This window comes from Hoplias malabaricus, chromosome 1 (genome assembly GCF_029633855.1).
Source record: "Hoplias malabaricus isolate fHopMal1 chromosome 1, fHopMal1.hap1, whole genome shotgun sequence".
Taxonomy (NCBI): Eukaryota; Metazoa; Chordata; class Actinopteri; order Characiformes; family Erythrinidae; genus Hoplias; species Hoplias malabaricus.
This window is the reverse complement of record NC_089800.1, coordinates 63,331,903-63,349,044: the sequence shown is the minus strand read 5'-3', so window position 1 is coordinate 63,349,044 and position 17,142 is coordinate 63,331,903. Positions and strand designations below refer to the sequence as shown.

At 37.4% G+C, this 17,142-nt stretch overlaps 1 protein-coding gene across 3 annotated transcripts in view; it reads left to right on the top strand.

Annotated features, from left to right (window-relative positions):
* The window catches only part of ktn1 (kinectin 1), a 33,276-nt gene that overhangs the window by 3,130 nt on the left and 13,004 nt on the right, over positions 1–17,142 (top strand). For all 3 annotated transcript variants that reach the window (XM_066670338.1, XM_066670333.1, XM_066670324.1), the window contains exons 2-17: positions 1,139–1,740; positions 4,266–4,451; positions 5,075–5,224; positions 6,128–6,258; positions 6,358–6,471; positions 9,371–9,511; positions 11,163–11,269; positions 12,747–12,891; positions 13,031–13,127; positions 13,311–13,498; positions 13,582–13,650; positions 13,746–13,783; positions 13,895–13,985; positions 15,048–15,116; positions 15,202–15,239; positions 16,130–16,220. In XM_066670338.1, coding sequence (XP_066526435.1) covers positions 1,140–1,740; positions 4,266–4,451; positions 5,075–5,224; positions 6,128–6,258; positions 6,358–6,471; positions 9,371–9,511; positions 11,163–11,269; positions 12,747–12,891; positions 13,031–13,127; positions 13,311–13,498; positions 13,582–13,650; positions 13,746–13,783; positions 13,895–13,985; positions 15,048–15,116; positions 15,202–15,239; positions 16,130–16,220 — 2,256 coding nt within the window. In that variant the 5' untranslated portion in view covers position 1,139. The remainder of the gene's footprint in view (positions 1–1,138; positions 1,741–4,265; positions 4,452–5,074; positions 5,225–6,127; positions 6,259–6,357; positions 6,472–9,370; positions 9,512–11,162; positions 11,270–12,746; positions 12,892–13,030; positions 13,128–13,310; positions 13,499–13,581; positions 13,651–13,745; positions 13,784–13,894; positions 13,986–15,047; positions 15,117–15,201; positions 15,240–16,129; positions 16,221–17,142) is intronic.

Sequence of the window (17,142 nt, the reverse complement as noted above, 5' to 3'; positions counted from 1 at the left end):
TACAACGTCAGAAACTTGGTACATTACATTTGTTTACAAAATAAGCAAATTCTTACACATTTAATTGTTGATCTTTCTGAAAGTATGTAATTGTTAGCTTTGTAGGAATATAAAATATTATATAACAATTTAAGTAAGAAATTAAATATATTGATAATTGAACATAAGTAATACATACATACTGGACTCTTGACAGTATGTGGACAGGGGCCCCTCTCCCATCTCTGTTCCTCACAGATGCAGCAACAAACAACAGATTCAGATCAAATGGTGCACATTGATGGACTCAGTACTAATCAGTTAGCACTTAGTAATCTTGATCAGCTGTATTTGTTGTTTTTGTTAAAGTCAATTTATGCTTCTGCGTCAGATCTACTTCTTAAATTAACTCCTCTTTGCCACACTAAAGTGACTTCAGGCAGTTCAAATTTATGGAAAAATATTTTCTTAGACATTGGTTTGAATGCTAGGGAACAAAAAAAGAATTGGAATAACTTGAGGGGAAAAAAACGGATGTTGCTGAAAGAAAACTTGCTGTCGAGCAGGGACCCAGGTAGGGAAACACGGCCAGCATTGTATGTGTTTCTTTCCTGGCACTGTGTGTTACCTACGCTCTGTCCAAATAACACCCTACTTCCTATGCAGTGTGCTTTACAGATTCTAAAACCAATATTGTAACACTACAGTTTGTACTGCATAGAGTGGAGTAACATAATAAAAATTCAGCCCCCCCCCCCCCTTCTTTCTTTTTTTTTCAGTGCAATTGCGTAGTGACACAAACACACCAACTCAATTATAAACATTCACAACAGCATAGGGCACTCACGCAGGCTCTGAGGTAGACTCTGCATTGATTCAACGCAGAAGCATAAGTCAGCCTTAAGGATATTCCAAAGTGGCTGGTTACTGATAATTAAAAAGTTGACTTAAACTGTACTGAGAACAGCGACAACCTTTCAGTCAGTGAATATTTTTAACTATGTAACATATGTAAGTAGTAACAAACAATTCCTCCTTTATTCAGGTAGAAGGTTTTGTTTCCATATTTATCCATACGTTTAGTGGGAATTTGAAGAGGCATATGTTTTATGCAGTGCATTTTTAAGAAATCTTTGTGTTTTCTCTCTCTTCTGTTCAGAATGGCGATTGACTTGACTGATTCTCAGTACCTTCTTGTCCTGGCACCATCGCTGGTTATTGCTCTCATGTTCCTCTTCTTCTGGCTGTTCATGAAGGAGACCTCCTATGATGAAGTTCTGGCCCGCCAGAAACGAGATCTAAAGCTGCCACCCATTAAGACAGATGCCCGCAAGAAGAGCGAGAAAAAGAAGAACAAGAAGAAAGAGAGCAGTGGAAGCGGTGGGGGTGGAGGTGGTGAATCCGAGGAAGACCAACGAGATTTTGAAACATCTGATGCCACTGTTCCTGTCTCAAATGATGAAGAGCTTGAGATGGTGCCTGTGGTCCAGCATGTTCCTGCTTCTCTCCAGTCAGAGCCCTTAGTTGTAGTGAGGGAGAGAAAGAAGAAAGAGAAGAAAGCAAAAGCTTCTGTTGCAGCTGCTGCTCCTTCTTTCATGCCTGAGGAGCCAGAAGTCAATGGATCAAAGCCTGCTGCTGTCCGTAAGGAGCAGCCCCTTACCCTCAACAAGCAGCCCAGCCCACCACAACCACAAGCCACGCCTCTAACACCAGCAGAGACTATTAGTAAAAAGAAAAGCAAGAAGCAGAAGAGTGAAATAGGTGAGTAAATTGGTCATGAGATTGTAAGTATGAGTGGAGCAAAGGATTAGTATATGAGGATGCTACATGTTTGTCCTGCACTTTTAGTACAGTTGATGCCGATGTCGGGTATCCATACCAAATTACTGTGGGGGGACACTTCCAATTATAAAGAAATCCAATTTTATTTATATAGAGCATTTCACAACAAAAACTTGACAAAAAACTGCTTTGCAGAGATCCATGTGTAAGTCTCCTATGAGCAAGCAAAGGGTGACAGTTGCATGGGAAAAGTCCCTTATTGCAAGATGAAACCAGAGTGAAAGATAACTGAAGGAATACTATGTATTGTAAAAAAACATAGTAAAATAGTAAATATAGTAAAATACTATTGTATTTTAAAATCTTGATTCTAACACTTTCGTCAACAAAGCTTGGGTTCCACTGATGTAACTCTGACCATTATAACCACACAGAGCAACCAAAGAACAGCGCTTATTACCAGAATCTATGTCTAATGTTAAAAAGTGAGCTAATCCAGCTAAAGTTAGCAGCCATAAACCCTGGTTCACTGCTCAGTAACTCTCAAAAACCTGATTATAACACTTTTGTCAACAAAACTTATCACTAAGTAACACTGAAACACATGAAGGAAGTTCAACAAAATATTTACTATACTTGTTTCAGCTCACTCAATTGAGTTAAGTCAGTTCAATATTAACTTTTAAACAGCTGCGCTCACTTTTTCTCCTACTTGCTCTCTCTGTCATTATGTTCATACCAGGAAAACCAAGCTAGATTCTTCTTGTAGTGAGGTAAGGCATTGTTGCGAGAGATCTTAGCTTTGTGATTCTGAAAGTGCATGACCATATTTTTTAGGGGGAGAACCCCTGGTTGAAGGAGCCTCACAATCTTTCCTGATCTATCCTGAAGTACCACTATCAAGTTGTGTAACGTTATGTAGTTCTGTTTGTATTTCCCTCTGTGGGTTGGCTAACTTCTCCCACACTTGGTAACTCCCTACAAGAGTGTATGTCTGAGGACAACTTGTTAAATGGCTTATGTTGGATTTCAACAAAATTGATCACAAATAATGATATATTCCCTCTGCAAATTCCTCTAGTTTATGCATTTTCAGTGGCTCTTTCAGAGTACATTCTAGAATGCAAGTACAACAAGCTAGCTAGCAAAACACAATTTATAGCAAGTAACCTATGAAGAATTAGTGTTTGGTTTTTGCTTCATTTAATGTGTTCTTCGTACACAGCACACATCTACATCCTTAATGGGACTTTATAGACATGCAAACTTTCCTTTCTGCAGTGAACAAACAGGCCTGTTTTCTGACAGTATTTAGCATCACTATTGCAAGCACCTTAACAAAGCTTTGAATTTGAATTTATTTAGAAAGTTCACATTCAGTTTGATCATACTCAGGTTCATGACAAGACTACCTGTATTGGTTTTTCAGTGTTTTACACTTGTTGGGCTAGTCTGAAGATGTTCATCTTTAGTGGTGTGCTTCACCATTAATTGAAATTTTCTCTCATTTTTTATTTAATTATCTATTTTATTATATGCTTATTTTAAACACAAAATTAGAATTTTTTGTATTTGTGTGAACAAATTACTTTGCCATTTTTGTCATCATAAACAAGGTGAATACAGAGATCTATGGAAGTATTTAGTTTAGCAATATGCTTGTTTGGGCTTGTGCATTTTAGGGTGTGATTGAATAAAACCTTTTGATCCAAGGCTGTGCCTCACAAACTGTACTTCCTCACAAGATTTCCCCAAGGATTTATATATTTTCAAAAATACTTCAAAACTCTAGTTAAGACCCAGAGTTAGGAAATACACAAACTACTTGCTTCAACCAAAACTCAACCAAAAACGTTAAAGGTATAATGATGGTGTCTCCCAGTTGTTTTCATTGCTCAGCTATAGAGGCCATTGCCCAGCTTGTGTACTCTGTGCCAGACTCATATTCATGCTTGTAGTTTTGCTGACTTAACACAAACTAAATGAAGCCGGCAAACAAGAGGCTCATTGAATTGGCACAAATCCCAAAAAGTAGTCTGTAGTCTGTGTGATGAAGCGTGTGCGTCGGCAGTAATAGCAAAAAGGCAGCGCTGGAAGTAGGGGGATGGCAGTCTCCCTGAGGCTCTTCACGTCACACTGCCTAGAATCTCTCTCATTAGTGTCCATGGCAAAGCATTCTGCCTGGTCTGCTTAATCAGATCAAATATTTATTTATAGCACACTGTAGGAATCCTGGCCACTAAACCCTTATATATATACTTTTTAATTTTGAAATATTCTGTTTGATTCAGCTTACATTTGTCTCAGAAAATCCCTTAGACCTGCCTTTTTGCACCCAAATCTGAGTTAAAACCATTGACTGCTTTGAATTTAAGCCTGCTGGTGTTTTTTTTTTTTTTTTTTTTTTTTTTTTAATGCTGTAACTTTTTACATGCTTTCTATGAAGTTATTGTAGACCTGAAGTTTTATTGTTATTATTTTTTTTGTGGGGTTGTGTGCTGTAGAAGAGCATCTGAGTGAGCTGAAGCCTGACCAGTCTCCTGTTGTGATGAAGAAGGAGGAACCTGTTCTTGTGGAGTCCAAATTACAGGATGGAAGTGCTCCTGCAGTGCTTCAGACTGCACTTACTACCTCCACAGGCAGCGGCAGGAGAAAAAGCAAGAAGCAGAAGATGGATGCTGCGATCACTGGTATTCTACACCATATTAATATAGAAATAATACTTTAAAGGTGACATTCATAATTTTAATCATGAAAGCGGTTTTATAAAAATCTGAGAATGTTTCCTCAACATCTGCTGGTTCAAAACCAGTCTGTGTTTACGAAACCCCTGTTTCCGTAAATGGCTAAGAAAAACAAAAGGTTTTAGTCTGATATGTTAGGCTTTTCATCTGAAAAGGCATCTGAAAAACGGAGAGACCTCCAAACAATGAAAAGCACAAAATATTTGGCTTCAATGGGTAAAGTCCTTTTATGATTTTTATAGTCTCATTTTGCCAGATTCCGTTACCTTTTGCCACTTAATGTGGCCTGCTACGGCCGGAAAAGAAATTTGCCTGACACGTGAAATGACCAATCACAAGTCTGCAAATTTTGGCATGATGTGTAGAAGGGGCAGCTAGCCAATCAGAATGCAGATGCCAGAATTCTGACAGTGAAGCGCAGCATCTGTGGCTAAGACTATGATTTCTGTAACTGATGTATGTACTCCTTTTGTGTTTGCTGGATATGATTTGGTTTAACATCTTTTCCTTTTTTTTCTATCTTTTTAATGTGCAAGATTACTTTATGACCAGTATGTGTTTATGTCTAGTTGATGAGGCTCAGACCCAGGCCCCTCCTGTGAGTCTGGTTGACTTACCAGCAAACCACCAGGGCAGCCTGAATGATGAAGCTCCAGCTCCGGCCACAGCTCCCATCCAAACCAAACATGGCAAGAAACAGAAGAATGAAACAGACAAAGGTGCTCAAATACATAGTAGCTGTAATGGACAGCTTGAATCGCTGCCTACCTGAACTGTATTCAGCTTCATTCAGAATGACATGCACTTATTGTTTTTCTGAATATTTAACTTCAGATATATTTTTGCGTTGTAACCATCCATGGTGGTTTAATGTTAAATGCTCAGTTTTATGAGTGTTAAACCTGTTAGAAGTAATTATCAGATGCACAAAATGTTTGATACTTCTGGAACTGCTTTCTAAGAATACTGCTGTTAATGGTAACATACTACCCAATTTCCAAGACAGTAGTATAATTTTGAAACTATAATTTTTTAATACATTAATGGTGGAGATGTACATGTGTGGGGCTATTGTTAATAATTGATTTCACCTTTACCAACGTTACATATAACAACTAGTTAATTTTTATGGTCAGAGAATTGTGTTCCAGTGTAATATTTCCTTTTTGGAGTAAATTGCCCATTGTACGTGTATATTATTTTCTGATAAATAATTGAATCATTAAAAAATGACAATAAAACATTTAACATATTACATATTTCACAAGTGTGGCAGTTTTGCAATGCTTTATATCATTATCAGTATGAATAAATAGAAAACTTTTGTCTATACTGCCCAGGCCTATTCATAAGGCTTGTGAATTAACTGGTATGTTAGCATTATACAGGAAATATGTATAATTCCATACAGCCTACTGTATCACAAACCACTCTGCATGAATTTGTATTTCTAATGTATACTAAATTATACATGTTTGTTTTAAAATGTCTGTAGTATTCCCCTATAAGTTTAGGCATGGCTGTGTAGTTAAAATAGGGAAACCATTGTTAAAGTAATCAAACATTATTTTCATCAGCAGTAGGCTGATATCCAAGCTTTCTGGCTGTGTGTCAATGTGCAGAGAATTCAGGGGTGAAGCTGAAAGAGCTGATGGCCAGTCTGGGTGGGCTGGTGTTGTCTGAAGCTGATGTGATCTCTGTGGTTTCCCTGCTCAGAGACAAGAGCCCCAGTGCCCTGGACAGCTGGTATAAGGTGAGGGAGAATTTCACTTTCAGGACGTTACATATATTTGAGGAAAGTCTTCATTGCACCATAATTTATTTCTTCCATACTATCTCATTCCTCTGTCAGTCTGCAGCAAAGTTTGAACCCTCAGCTCAACAACTGGCGGAGAAAGAGCGCCTTCTCAATACTCTGCAGGAAGAAGCTTCAATTGCCAAGGACAAAGTCAAACAGCTCAGCCAGGTACAACTAACACATTTAAAAGTTGTTGGATTACTAGTGTGCTTCTTAAATGGCTAAGTCATGTAAAATGTAGTACATGGTTTACTTTTTTTAAAATCAGTAATCTGGAAGTAAGCAATACATTTACTTTGATGCTGGTCTTTTCATTTGCTCTAACACATTTCCTAATGGTTTTCACCTGTCTTTTAAATGAAATAAATTGTATGTTTGGTATTAAGGTGGTTGAAATCCAATGAAAACAAAATAATTTAAACTGATATATTTTGTTTTGGTTTAGCAGTAGCAAGCTACTAAACTCTATTATTAATATTGCCATTTAGTCAATATAGTAATTTTTTCCCCAGGGATTCATAATAACATGACGAGCATATTGATATTGGTAGAAAATACCTGTTAGACAGACCTTTTAATTTGACAAATGTATCAAACAAGCATATAATGAATTATTTATTGTACTTAAGATGAGCAGAAGGTTTAGACTATAGTTAGCATCTGCATTTGATTAATTTTATATTTGATCAGTCAAGCACATATACATTGTGTTTAGTAAGCCATGCTATTGTAGAATATGCAAAAGGGAGTCTGGTATTATTTTGCTGGAAAAAAAAAAAGAAATTCCTGGGGAAAGGAAATCCATAGTTTAAAATACATAGGGGTGAATTTCATGACATAATTGTCAAAACGTTCAAACAGATAATTTCTCAAGAATGCAAAGAATTAATATTAGAAAACATTATTTATTGTGTGTGACCTTCAAGTTATCATGTGACATGATGATCAAGAAATCTGAACTTTAAGTAAAATGAACATTTTTTATAAACAAATCATAGATTTTTTAATTGCAGTTTATTAAAAAAAACCTCTTTATATATTTATTTATTTATTTATTGGGTCATGTAATAAATGTGAAAATCTATTCATTGTGTGCTGCGCATGCAGTGAAATTTGAGACATTTTTGTGTTTCCTCTGTGTTGTGTTCATCACAACCCTTTGTAATAATGATGTCATAAATCCGTTGTGGGTTGTCGCTAGCTCTGGGCAATTTTCCTAATTAATTCAAATGAATGCTTTCACCATGATTTCATGTTCAACATGTTTACATACCTTTTAACTGTTTACTCATTATGAACGAAAACACATCTTAAATGGATAAATGCCGCCTCCCACAGACCTACGCACTGATCCCAGTCACGTACAGTTAAAACATTTTTAATAGTGTTGCACGAGCTATTGGTGGCTGATATATTATTTGCAGATATGTGGATTTTTTTTTAGTTATTATCGGTCCAATTTTCAAATTATAGCCGCTATTGCACCCTTGCACATATGCACTGACGCCGGTAAGTTGTCTGCTGTGTGGAAATTGTTCACAGTTTCTGCAGAGAACTGTCTCTGGGATTAAGTTTCTCTTTGTTTAAAAACTAATTTGAATTATGAGCGACGCTCAGTGCACGCACACACAGATAGCGGTGTAAAAAATCGCACACACGCACACAGAGCAGGTTAAATAACAGTAAGATTCTCTCAAACACCACAGTGCAGGATCCTTTCTTATATGAAACGTGTCAAAATAGATATAGAGCCATTCAGCATCTGAATTTATTGCTGAAACTCAATAATAAATGATTGCAAACACTTGCTCAAACACACTCTCTGCCTCGCTCTGGGCTGTTTAATCCGCTCTCTTGCTTTCCAAAACAAACCTGGTGCTGCACTTATTAGCACCCCTGTAGAAACCATTCATGTGGAACCAGCAGTAAATCTTTGGAAAAAGTACAGAAATGTACAAATACTGAAGAAAAGTCTTGTCCTATGACAACAAGAATTTATTTTGCTTTAATCCAGTGTGGATTTGCATTATTTACAAAAAGATAAAATTATAGGTTAATATCGGTATTGGCTACGTCAAGGTGCTTATCTTATCAACCCAAAAAATTCTAAATCAATGCCTCCCTACATTTTAACAAACTCAGCGTTTCGCTGAGGAGTTTATCAGCCCTTTGGAACCTAGAGCATTGCCTGTGCGACGCAAAACTAATTCATTTTATCACCCGTTTGCTCGTCATTAGAGTGAACTAGAGAAACTATTTTCCTTTCAAACTAGCGAAATTGGGCTTTCCGTCAAGACCTGATTTTGTAATTTTTACATGCTGGTTTAATATGTAAATCTAAAGTGCAAATTTGTAAAGCAAACAGAATCAACACAGCACAGAGAAGAGAGAGTGAGAATGAAACATTAGCTCACAAATGACAAACTATGAATTATTCATTCATGAAGGAGTTTTGCACTTGCTGAAGAATAAGATTTTGTTGTGTCTGCATAAATCACTACGAAAAAGTACACAGTAAAAAAAAAAAAAAAATTTAAAACCAACAAAAAAACAGACTATGCATAATTTGTGATATTAGCACATCCCTCCGGTGTGAAATGTGTGTATCTTATGTGAAATTGTGATAAGTTCCATTCAGTCAACATTCCATAAATCATTCAAGGCCAATTAACAATTATCAATACCTGAAAAGTACAAGCGGTTTAAACTTCAAATAATAACTATTATACTTCAAAAGTTTATGTGCAACTTCTGCATTAACAGTTCTCCTGAATATAATGGTTAAGTTTTAATTAATAGAACTTCTATTATTTTCATTCATTTGAAATAAATTTTAAATGAACCATTATTTGTGGTATTTATTATAGATGTAATGATACTATTTTGCACCTTTACCTTCCCTTCTAATAAAGTTGAATTAAATTGGGATTTGTTTTTCTGTTGCATTACGTAAGAATGTTTTAAAACTTTACAATATCGCCCAGCCCTAGTTAGCATTTATAGTTGTGCCAGTGTTGTTGTATGTGGCTACTGAAATGGGTCCCGTTGTGTGTATGTGGTAATATAGGAGTTGCAGGCAGAAAAGCAAAAAAGCAACCGTGCAGAGGCTGTGCTGCGGGAGCAAAGGGTTGCTATGGACAAAGAAGTGAGTGTAATGCAAGCCAAAACCCAGGGCAGCTACCAGGAGGTTCAGGCCATGCAGATCAAGGTAAGAGTAACTGTGACAATAACTCCTATAATGAATACTGACATGTGATTCTGCAGGTTGTTATTGTAATTTCTGTTGAACTGAAGGTGAAAAACTACATCAGATGATATGACAGATATATTCTGTATTATTAAAGCGAATTATTTGTATTGACATAGTTTACTAGAACAGTGGCATGCACTTTCCATCCAGTTCTCGATTTTTTTTCTATCTCTACAGCAGCTGCAGTACTGAATACAATAAATGATTGATTAAAGGAACACTAGAAGCACTTTTCCACCAAAAGAATTCCCCATCTTCCATTCCTGATTCTTGGAACCTTGGTTCTTTCCAGTGAATGAGCCAGCGTTTCTGCAAGTTTAGAGGGGAACCAAGAATACCTCATCAGTGGAGGGCTTTAACTAACCAAGAGCCTCTGACCAACGCATATTGTGTCACGACAAATACAGCAGCAGAAACACGCACAAACAGAACATGTTTCTGTTTTATTTCTTATTATTTATTTGTATAGAAAATTGTAAATGAGCGCATAAAGCTCTCCTGGGTGATAACGCTGTATTTGAACCTCTGAGGTCTATCTTGAGTTACCGAATCTCGTCACAGTTCATGCTGAAAAAAACGACTCTTTGGTTCCAGCTGGGAATACATTTTTCTGGTTCCTAAACCAGTTGATGTTGGTGGAAATATGCCAAACGGTTCCAAATTTAGTTTGTGAACTGGAACCGTTTAGGTTCCTTGTTGGTTGAAAAGTGCCTTAGGTAAGATTTGTGATATTTGCTCCTGAAGCTTCCCCTAGTGTTATTCATATTTACAGCACTGTACTGAAATAAATGGAGAAAAAATTACAAAGTGCAGTTTCTGCAGTGCTGAGCCCAGAGTAGAAAAGACTCTCCCTTTTACAGGTCAGTAAACATCACTATAATGTTAAAGCTGGAATGTTAAGGTATAATGAGGTGTGGTGTTTCTTTTAAAAAAACACTATATACTATTTTTACCTTAAAATGACAGCTTCAAAATCATTGGGATGCTTCACTGACCCGTATTAGGGACAATAGCATCTCTCACTGCTCGCTAAAACAAAAAATAATTCTGATGAATGAGGGCCAGTGGTAATGCCTGCTAACTAGCCGGTTTTGCAGGTTACGAAACCCATTTTTTAATACTTGAAAATGACGCGTTTTGGTTGCACAGACACAAAATAGATTGCTGTGGAGCACATCACAATAAACAGTTAAAAACCAGGGACTTTACCTCATGACCAAAGTGTTTTTTCACAACCTAGTACTTTTGTTTCCAATCCCCATTATAATGACGGTTCTGGTAGTGTGTGCCTGCCTTTAATCAGTCTTGAATATCATATGTATATGCTGCATTTGCTCACATTCTCAATTGTCATAATAGCCCCCCCCCCCCCCCCCCCCAAGTACATTCAGGGTTTAACAGTTTTCAGTGTTGTCATGGTATTCAACATATTATTTCATATTTACATATTATTTGAGCGTCCTCCTTCAGTTCCAACCTAACTGTAATGACACTGTTAAATTAATATTAATTTGACAAGCTCATTCAACATTATCACCCAAAATTCTGTACCTCTCCTTACACTTGTACTTGTACACCTGTAAAAACACTCCAAACATCCTGTCCACAGTTCCAGAAGCTAAGGGAACAGTTGGAAGGGCAGATTGCCAGGCTACAGCAAGAGAACGGCATCCTCAGAGATGCTGTTAGCTCTGCCACCAACCAGATGGAGACAAAGTGAGTCCCAAAACCTCTTAAATAATGAAGACAATTACAACAGGCATTCTGTACAGTAAAATGAATGATTTATACTTAATATACAGGTGCATCTAAATAAATTAATATTTATCGTAGAATATCATTAAAAGTTCATTTATTTCAGTAATTCCATGTTGATGATTATGGCTTATGTCCAGTGAAAACCCATAAGTATCTCTGAAAATTAGAATATTATATTATTTTTTTTTATATACAGAAATGTTGGTCTACTGAAAAGTATGTACAGTATATGAACTCAGTACTTGGTTGGGGCTTCTTTTGCATGGATGAGTTGTTATGGAAGCTCATAATAGCAGCTTTTAGCTCATCTGCATTGTTGGGTCTGGCGTCTCTCATCTTCCTTTTGACAATACACCATAGGATGGGATTTAGGTCAGGCGAGTTTGCTGGTCAATCAATCACAGTGATAATGTGGTTTTTAAACCAGGTAATGGTATTTTGGCAGTGTGGACAGGTGCCAAGTTCTGCCGGAAAATGAAATGCGCATCTCCATAAAGCTTGTAAGCAGAGGGAAGCATGAAGTGCTCTAAAATTTCCTGGTAGATGGCTGCGCTGACTTTAGACTAAATATAACAGAGGACCAACACCAGCAGATAATATGGCTCCCAAATGATCACTGATTGTGAAACTTTCACACTAGACTCAAACAGCTTGGGTTGTGCCCCTCTCCACTCTTCCTCCAGACTCTGGGACCTTGATTTCCAAATGAAATGCAAAATTTACTTTCATCTGAAAACAAGACTTTGGACCACTGAGCAACAGTCCAGTCCTGTTTCTCCTTGGCCCGGGTTGGCTTTGTCTCTGTCTCATGAGCGGCTTGACACAAGGAATGTGACAGTTGTGGCCTATGTCCTGGATACATCTGTGTCGTGGCTCTTGAAGTACTGACTCCAGCAGCGGTCTGCTCCTTGTGAATCTCCCTCAAATTTTTGAATGCCTCTTTCTTGGCAATCCTTTCAAAGTTGCGGTTATCTCTGTTGCTTGTGCATCTTTTCCTACCACACTTTATCCTTCCACTCAACTTTCTATTGATATGCTGGGATACAGCAGGATGGTGTCAGTGACTGCCTTCTGGACATCTGTCAAGTCTTCCCCCATGACTGTGTAGCCCAGTGAAACAGACCAAGGGACAATTTTAAAGGCTTAGGAAACCTTAGCAGGTGTTTCCTGTTGATTATTCACATTTTCCGAGATAATGACTTTTGGGTTTTTACTGGCTGTAAGCCATAATCATCAACATTATAGATTAATTACAAACAGAGTGATCTATATTAAGTTTATTTCTTTTAATGTGTTTCACATTTTTAATTGAATTACTGAAAAATTAAATTTTTGATGAGATTTACTCTGATGCACCTGTATGATGCTATCATTGCATGTGTGTAGCCATCTAAACCTTTAAAATATATATTAAGTGTGTGTATGTATTTTTCAGGCAGTCAGCTGAACTGAACAAATTGCGCTCTGAGTACTCGGGCTTAATGAAAGAGCTGTCCGAGACCAATACAAAACTACAGCAGGAGGAGCTTCAGAGAAAGAGCCTGGAGGTCAACTACAAACAGAATGTGTCCCAGCTTGAGGTGCTCCTCGTGACATACATGCACTTACTCATCACCTTTCTGCTTTTTAAGATCAGAATACAAATCGACAGATTGGTTTTTCATCAAAACAGAACGTTGTGCTTTGCCCTGAAACAGGTCTGTGTGTGTTGTCTTTCAGGCACAATTACAGGATGCTAAGCGTCGTTGGGAGGAACTACAGAGTTATTTGCACAGTGTCAATACTGAGAGAGAGAAACTGCAGGCTGCTAAACAAGGTAGGAGGTTGTCTTGCTATTGTTCTCTCTCTCTCTCTCTCTCTCTCTCTGTCTCCTTTTGAATCCTGTCTCTCATATGCTCTTTTGTCTTGTCTGCTTTCTTGTATTCATTCAAATACTTAATGTTTGCATTCCGTCTCATTCGGTTTACCCCTCCCTGTTAAAGTTTATTTTCTTCTTCAGAATTACAGAGTCAGTTGCTGGCAGTGGAAACAGAGATGAGTAATAAGAATAAAGAGATCCAGACTCTCCACAGTAGTTTGACAGACACTATGGTTTCCAAGGAGCAGGTGGAGCAGAAGGTTATGCAGCTGCTAGAGGTTTCTCAGCACAGTCTGCAGCCTGATGACTCACTGCAGGCCCAATTGCAGGTAACATGCATGCATTTAATGCAATGGTGACAAAATGGAAATTTTGATGTGGTGGCTGATAAAAGCATGTGGCTTGTTGACAGGACCTTATGAATGAGAACAAAACACTCCAAGTTCAGATTGAGAGTCTTAAGGCTCAGGTCACTTCTCAGGTATCTATAGCCATGTCTAAGTAACCATAATTTCTTTATGACTGTTTATGAAGTTCACTAATTGTTTTTAGCCCTTTCTTTTCTTTTTTGCCTAGGCTAACACAGTCTCGCATTTTGAGGAGCTTCAAAAATTGTAAGTGAGAAGAAAATAGACTGCTGTTAATATTTTTAATTTAATTAAAATAAAATCAAGCCACTTATCGCTAAATACATCAATTCATTTACCACTCATTTGTGTGGTCAGGCTGGCTGAGAAGGAACTCCAGCGAAAAAGTCTGGAGGATTCCCTTAATGCAGAGAGGAGCAGTGGTGCCAGCAGAGAGACCAATATGCAGGTTAGTCACATTTGGTCATTGGTTGAAGGAAGAAGGTATAAATGGTCTTATTATAATAAAGGTTTCAGTACTCTTTCACCCCAATTATTATATTACAATTTAAAAACAAATCATGAATAAAGATATGCTGCGGACTGAGCTGTATGCTAATACATTTGGCACATTATAGTTCTGAAGAAAGCAAAACTTGTGTATGTTTAGCATATTTTTAATGCAATATAAGCAAGAATCTGTGTTTTGTTGATTATTTTGAACTATATTTCACTGATAAAACTCTAAACAGAAAATGTGTTTTGTAAACAATAGCAGATTTAGAATTTAATGTATGCAAAACACTCAAAGTGTGGACAGAGCCATGTTTACCAATGTTTTACATCACATATCATTTCAAATTACACACTAGAATCATATGGGAACAGAGTATACTGTTGCAAGTGGAATTTTTGTCCATTTGCTAAAATTACCTTGGCCTTCCTAGGAAAGATTTTACCCTAAGGACAGCATATGTCTTTAAAATCCCAATATTTGGCTCCACATCACTGGAACCTTCTCGCATATGCTAGGTACCTAGGCTATGGGCACTGATGTACCCCCAAACCATGATTGATGTTAGCTTTTACACATTTTTACAGAGAGCATTCTGGATGCTCTCTTTTGTCTTTGACACAGAGAAATCAGTGCTGGTTTCACCCAGAAACAAGCTTCAACATAGATTCCTTAGACAATGGCAGAAGTTATAATGGTCTTTCAAACCATCTGAGAGTTCAGGCTCAGAGACATCAGTAGTGTTTTTGCATACAATTTCAGGTTGCATTACTTGATGCAGTAGAAGATTGTGTTAAGTGACCATGGTTTTTCAGAACAACCCCCATGTTCATATATTTATTATAATAGCACAATTTGGGCTTGATGGTTACATGGTTACACTTAGGCTGAGGTTTTTACAGTATACAGGCTTAGACATATTTAGAACTACTACTTTGCATATCAGTACAGGTCAGTGATAACCTCCACAGGATGCAGTGGATGTAGATAACTTAGCCTTGTTTACTTTCCCCACAGGCCATTCACAATGAGAACAAATCCTTGAAGTCTGAGCTTCAAAATCTCCAATCACAAATTTCAGAGCAGGTCAGTCACATCATTAAATGAAGGTTCTATGACATGCACATAACACACATTCTACCTCTCATCATCTGTACCATATTCTCCTCAGGCTTCTTCACAGTTGGCAGTTGAACAGTTTAAGCAGAGGTAGGTATCACTGATGTACATTTTAGTCAAATTCTATTAATCAATTAACACCCACCAAAATATATATATTTAGTGTTCATTTTTCGGTAGCATTTACATCAACACTATTCTTATCTTTTAACATATTTTTAACCATTTAACTGGGCATTTTATTATCCCAATGCAATACTCGTTTGGTAAACATATAAATAAAATACATAGACACAAGTATTCAGGGACACATTCTAATCATTTAATTCAGTTTCTTTGTATAAAATCGAGCACCTACCCATGTTGTCTGCCTTTACAAACATTTGAGTCATTCTAAAAAGCTTACCTTATGTTTGTTACTGTAATATGAAAAAATAAACCTTCTGATCTATAACTACAGAATTTTTAACCTACTCTGGCATTAACATCAGCACAAATCTAAGTGCTGGAAACTTCATGGCATGGGTTTCATGACTAAGCAGTTGCTTGCAAGCCTTACATCAATAAGCACAATGCCAAGCTTCGGATGGGGTGGTGTAAAGCATGCTGTCACTGGATTCGGGATCAGTGGAACTGTGCTCTGTGGAGTGACATATCACTCTTCTCTAACTGGCAGTCTTGTGGAGGGGTTTAGATTTGACCAGTGCTTTACTGCATTGTGCTAACTTTTGCTGGCTCATTCTGAAATGCCCCAGTTTGAGGCAGAGGGTATGCATGCTTTTATGCTTGAGTAGGTCTAACTACCTGCCCTCTCTATAGCAGTTTATAACATGAAGAAACGTGTTGAGACAATGTAGTCCATCTTGCTATGCCCAGCATGCATTTAACTGTTGTTTTGGTTATGACTGGGCTGGGTTATTATTATTGTTATTATGTAAACAACCAAATGACTGCATCGTGGGTTTTTTTTTTCTTGGCAGCCTTCAAGAGAAGGAGGAGAAGATTAAGACGGTAGAGCTGCTGCTTGAAGCAGGGCTTATTGAGGTAGCCAATAAGGAAGGGGAACTTAAGGTAACTGTGCTCAAGGGAGCTTAATGATTCAATGTCCTTGGTTATAAAGAATCCTGTGTTTTGTCATATCGAATGAGTGCCTATTCATACTAGCCTTTTTTTTCTTTTTTTTTTCTTTCTTTATTTGTTTTTATAAACTATACTTTTTTTTTTGTAGCCTGAGTCTATTTTGTGTCTGAGGCATGAACTGCTGTGTCTGATCCACTCATACCAGCACAACACACACACTAATACACCACCACATCTGTGTAACTTAAGCGCTGAGAATGAGCCACCTCCCCCAAGAAAGGGACTACACTCTAATTGTAAAACTACAAAGTGCTCCTCTCTGGTCAGTGGAGCTGAGAGAATTGACAGTGAGTGTAGAAACAGAAGCAGGTGGTCATTATGTTATGGTTGATCACTGTACAACAGCCTTGTACAAATATCTCTTTAACATTTTGAGGTTATTATTCATGACTCAAAACACAAGATCATGTAGTGAATGAATGAAAGGGTGTTTTTCATTGCTGCCAACATAGTAGTTCCATCAGGAACATATGAATTTAAGTAAGACATGAAAATGTAGTATATGTATCCTAAATAAAGTGTTTGCAGGTTGATGATTTGAACCTACTGAATTAGTTCTCTGTTTAATGCTGTAATGTGTTTGTATATGGCTGAAGTTTAACTCACTGTTTGAACAATCACAGAAACTCATTTGTAACTCGGGTTGTTTACTCTTGTAGTACTTTTGGTCTGTTTACTTGCAGGCAGTTAACTGTCTCCCGAATCTGGAGGTATTTTCAACTTAAATGATAAGAAAGAGCAAAACTAAGTCAGTATAACCCACCTATAGAGCAGGAATAGAACAAAATCCTCATCTTGGTTTGTGCTTTTTAACATTTGGAGTTCTCTCCATGGTTAAACACTCCAGAATCCT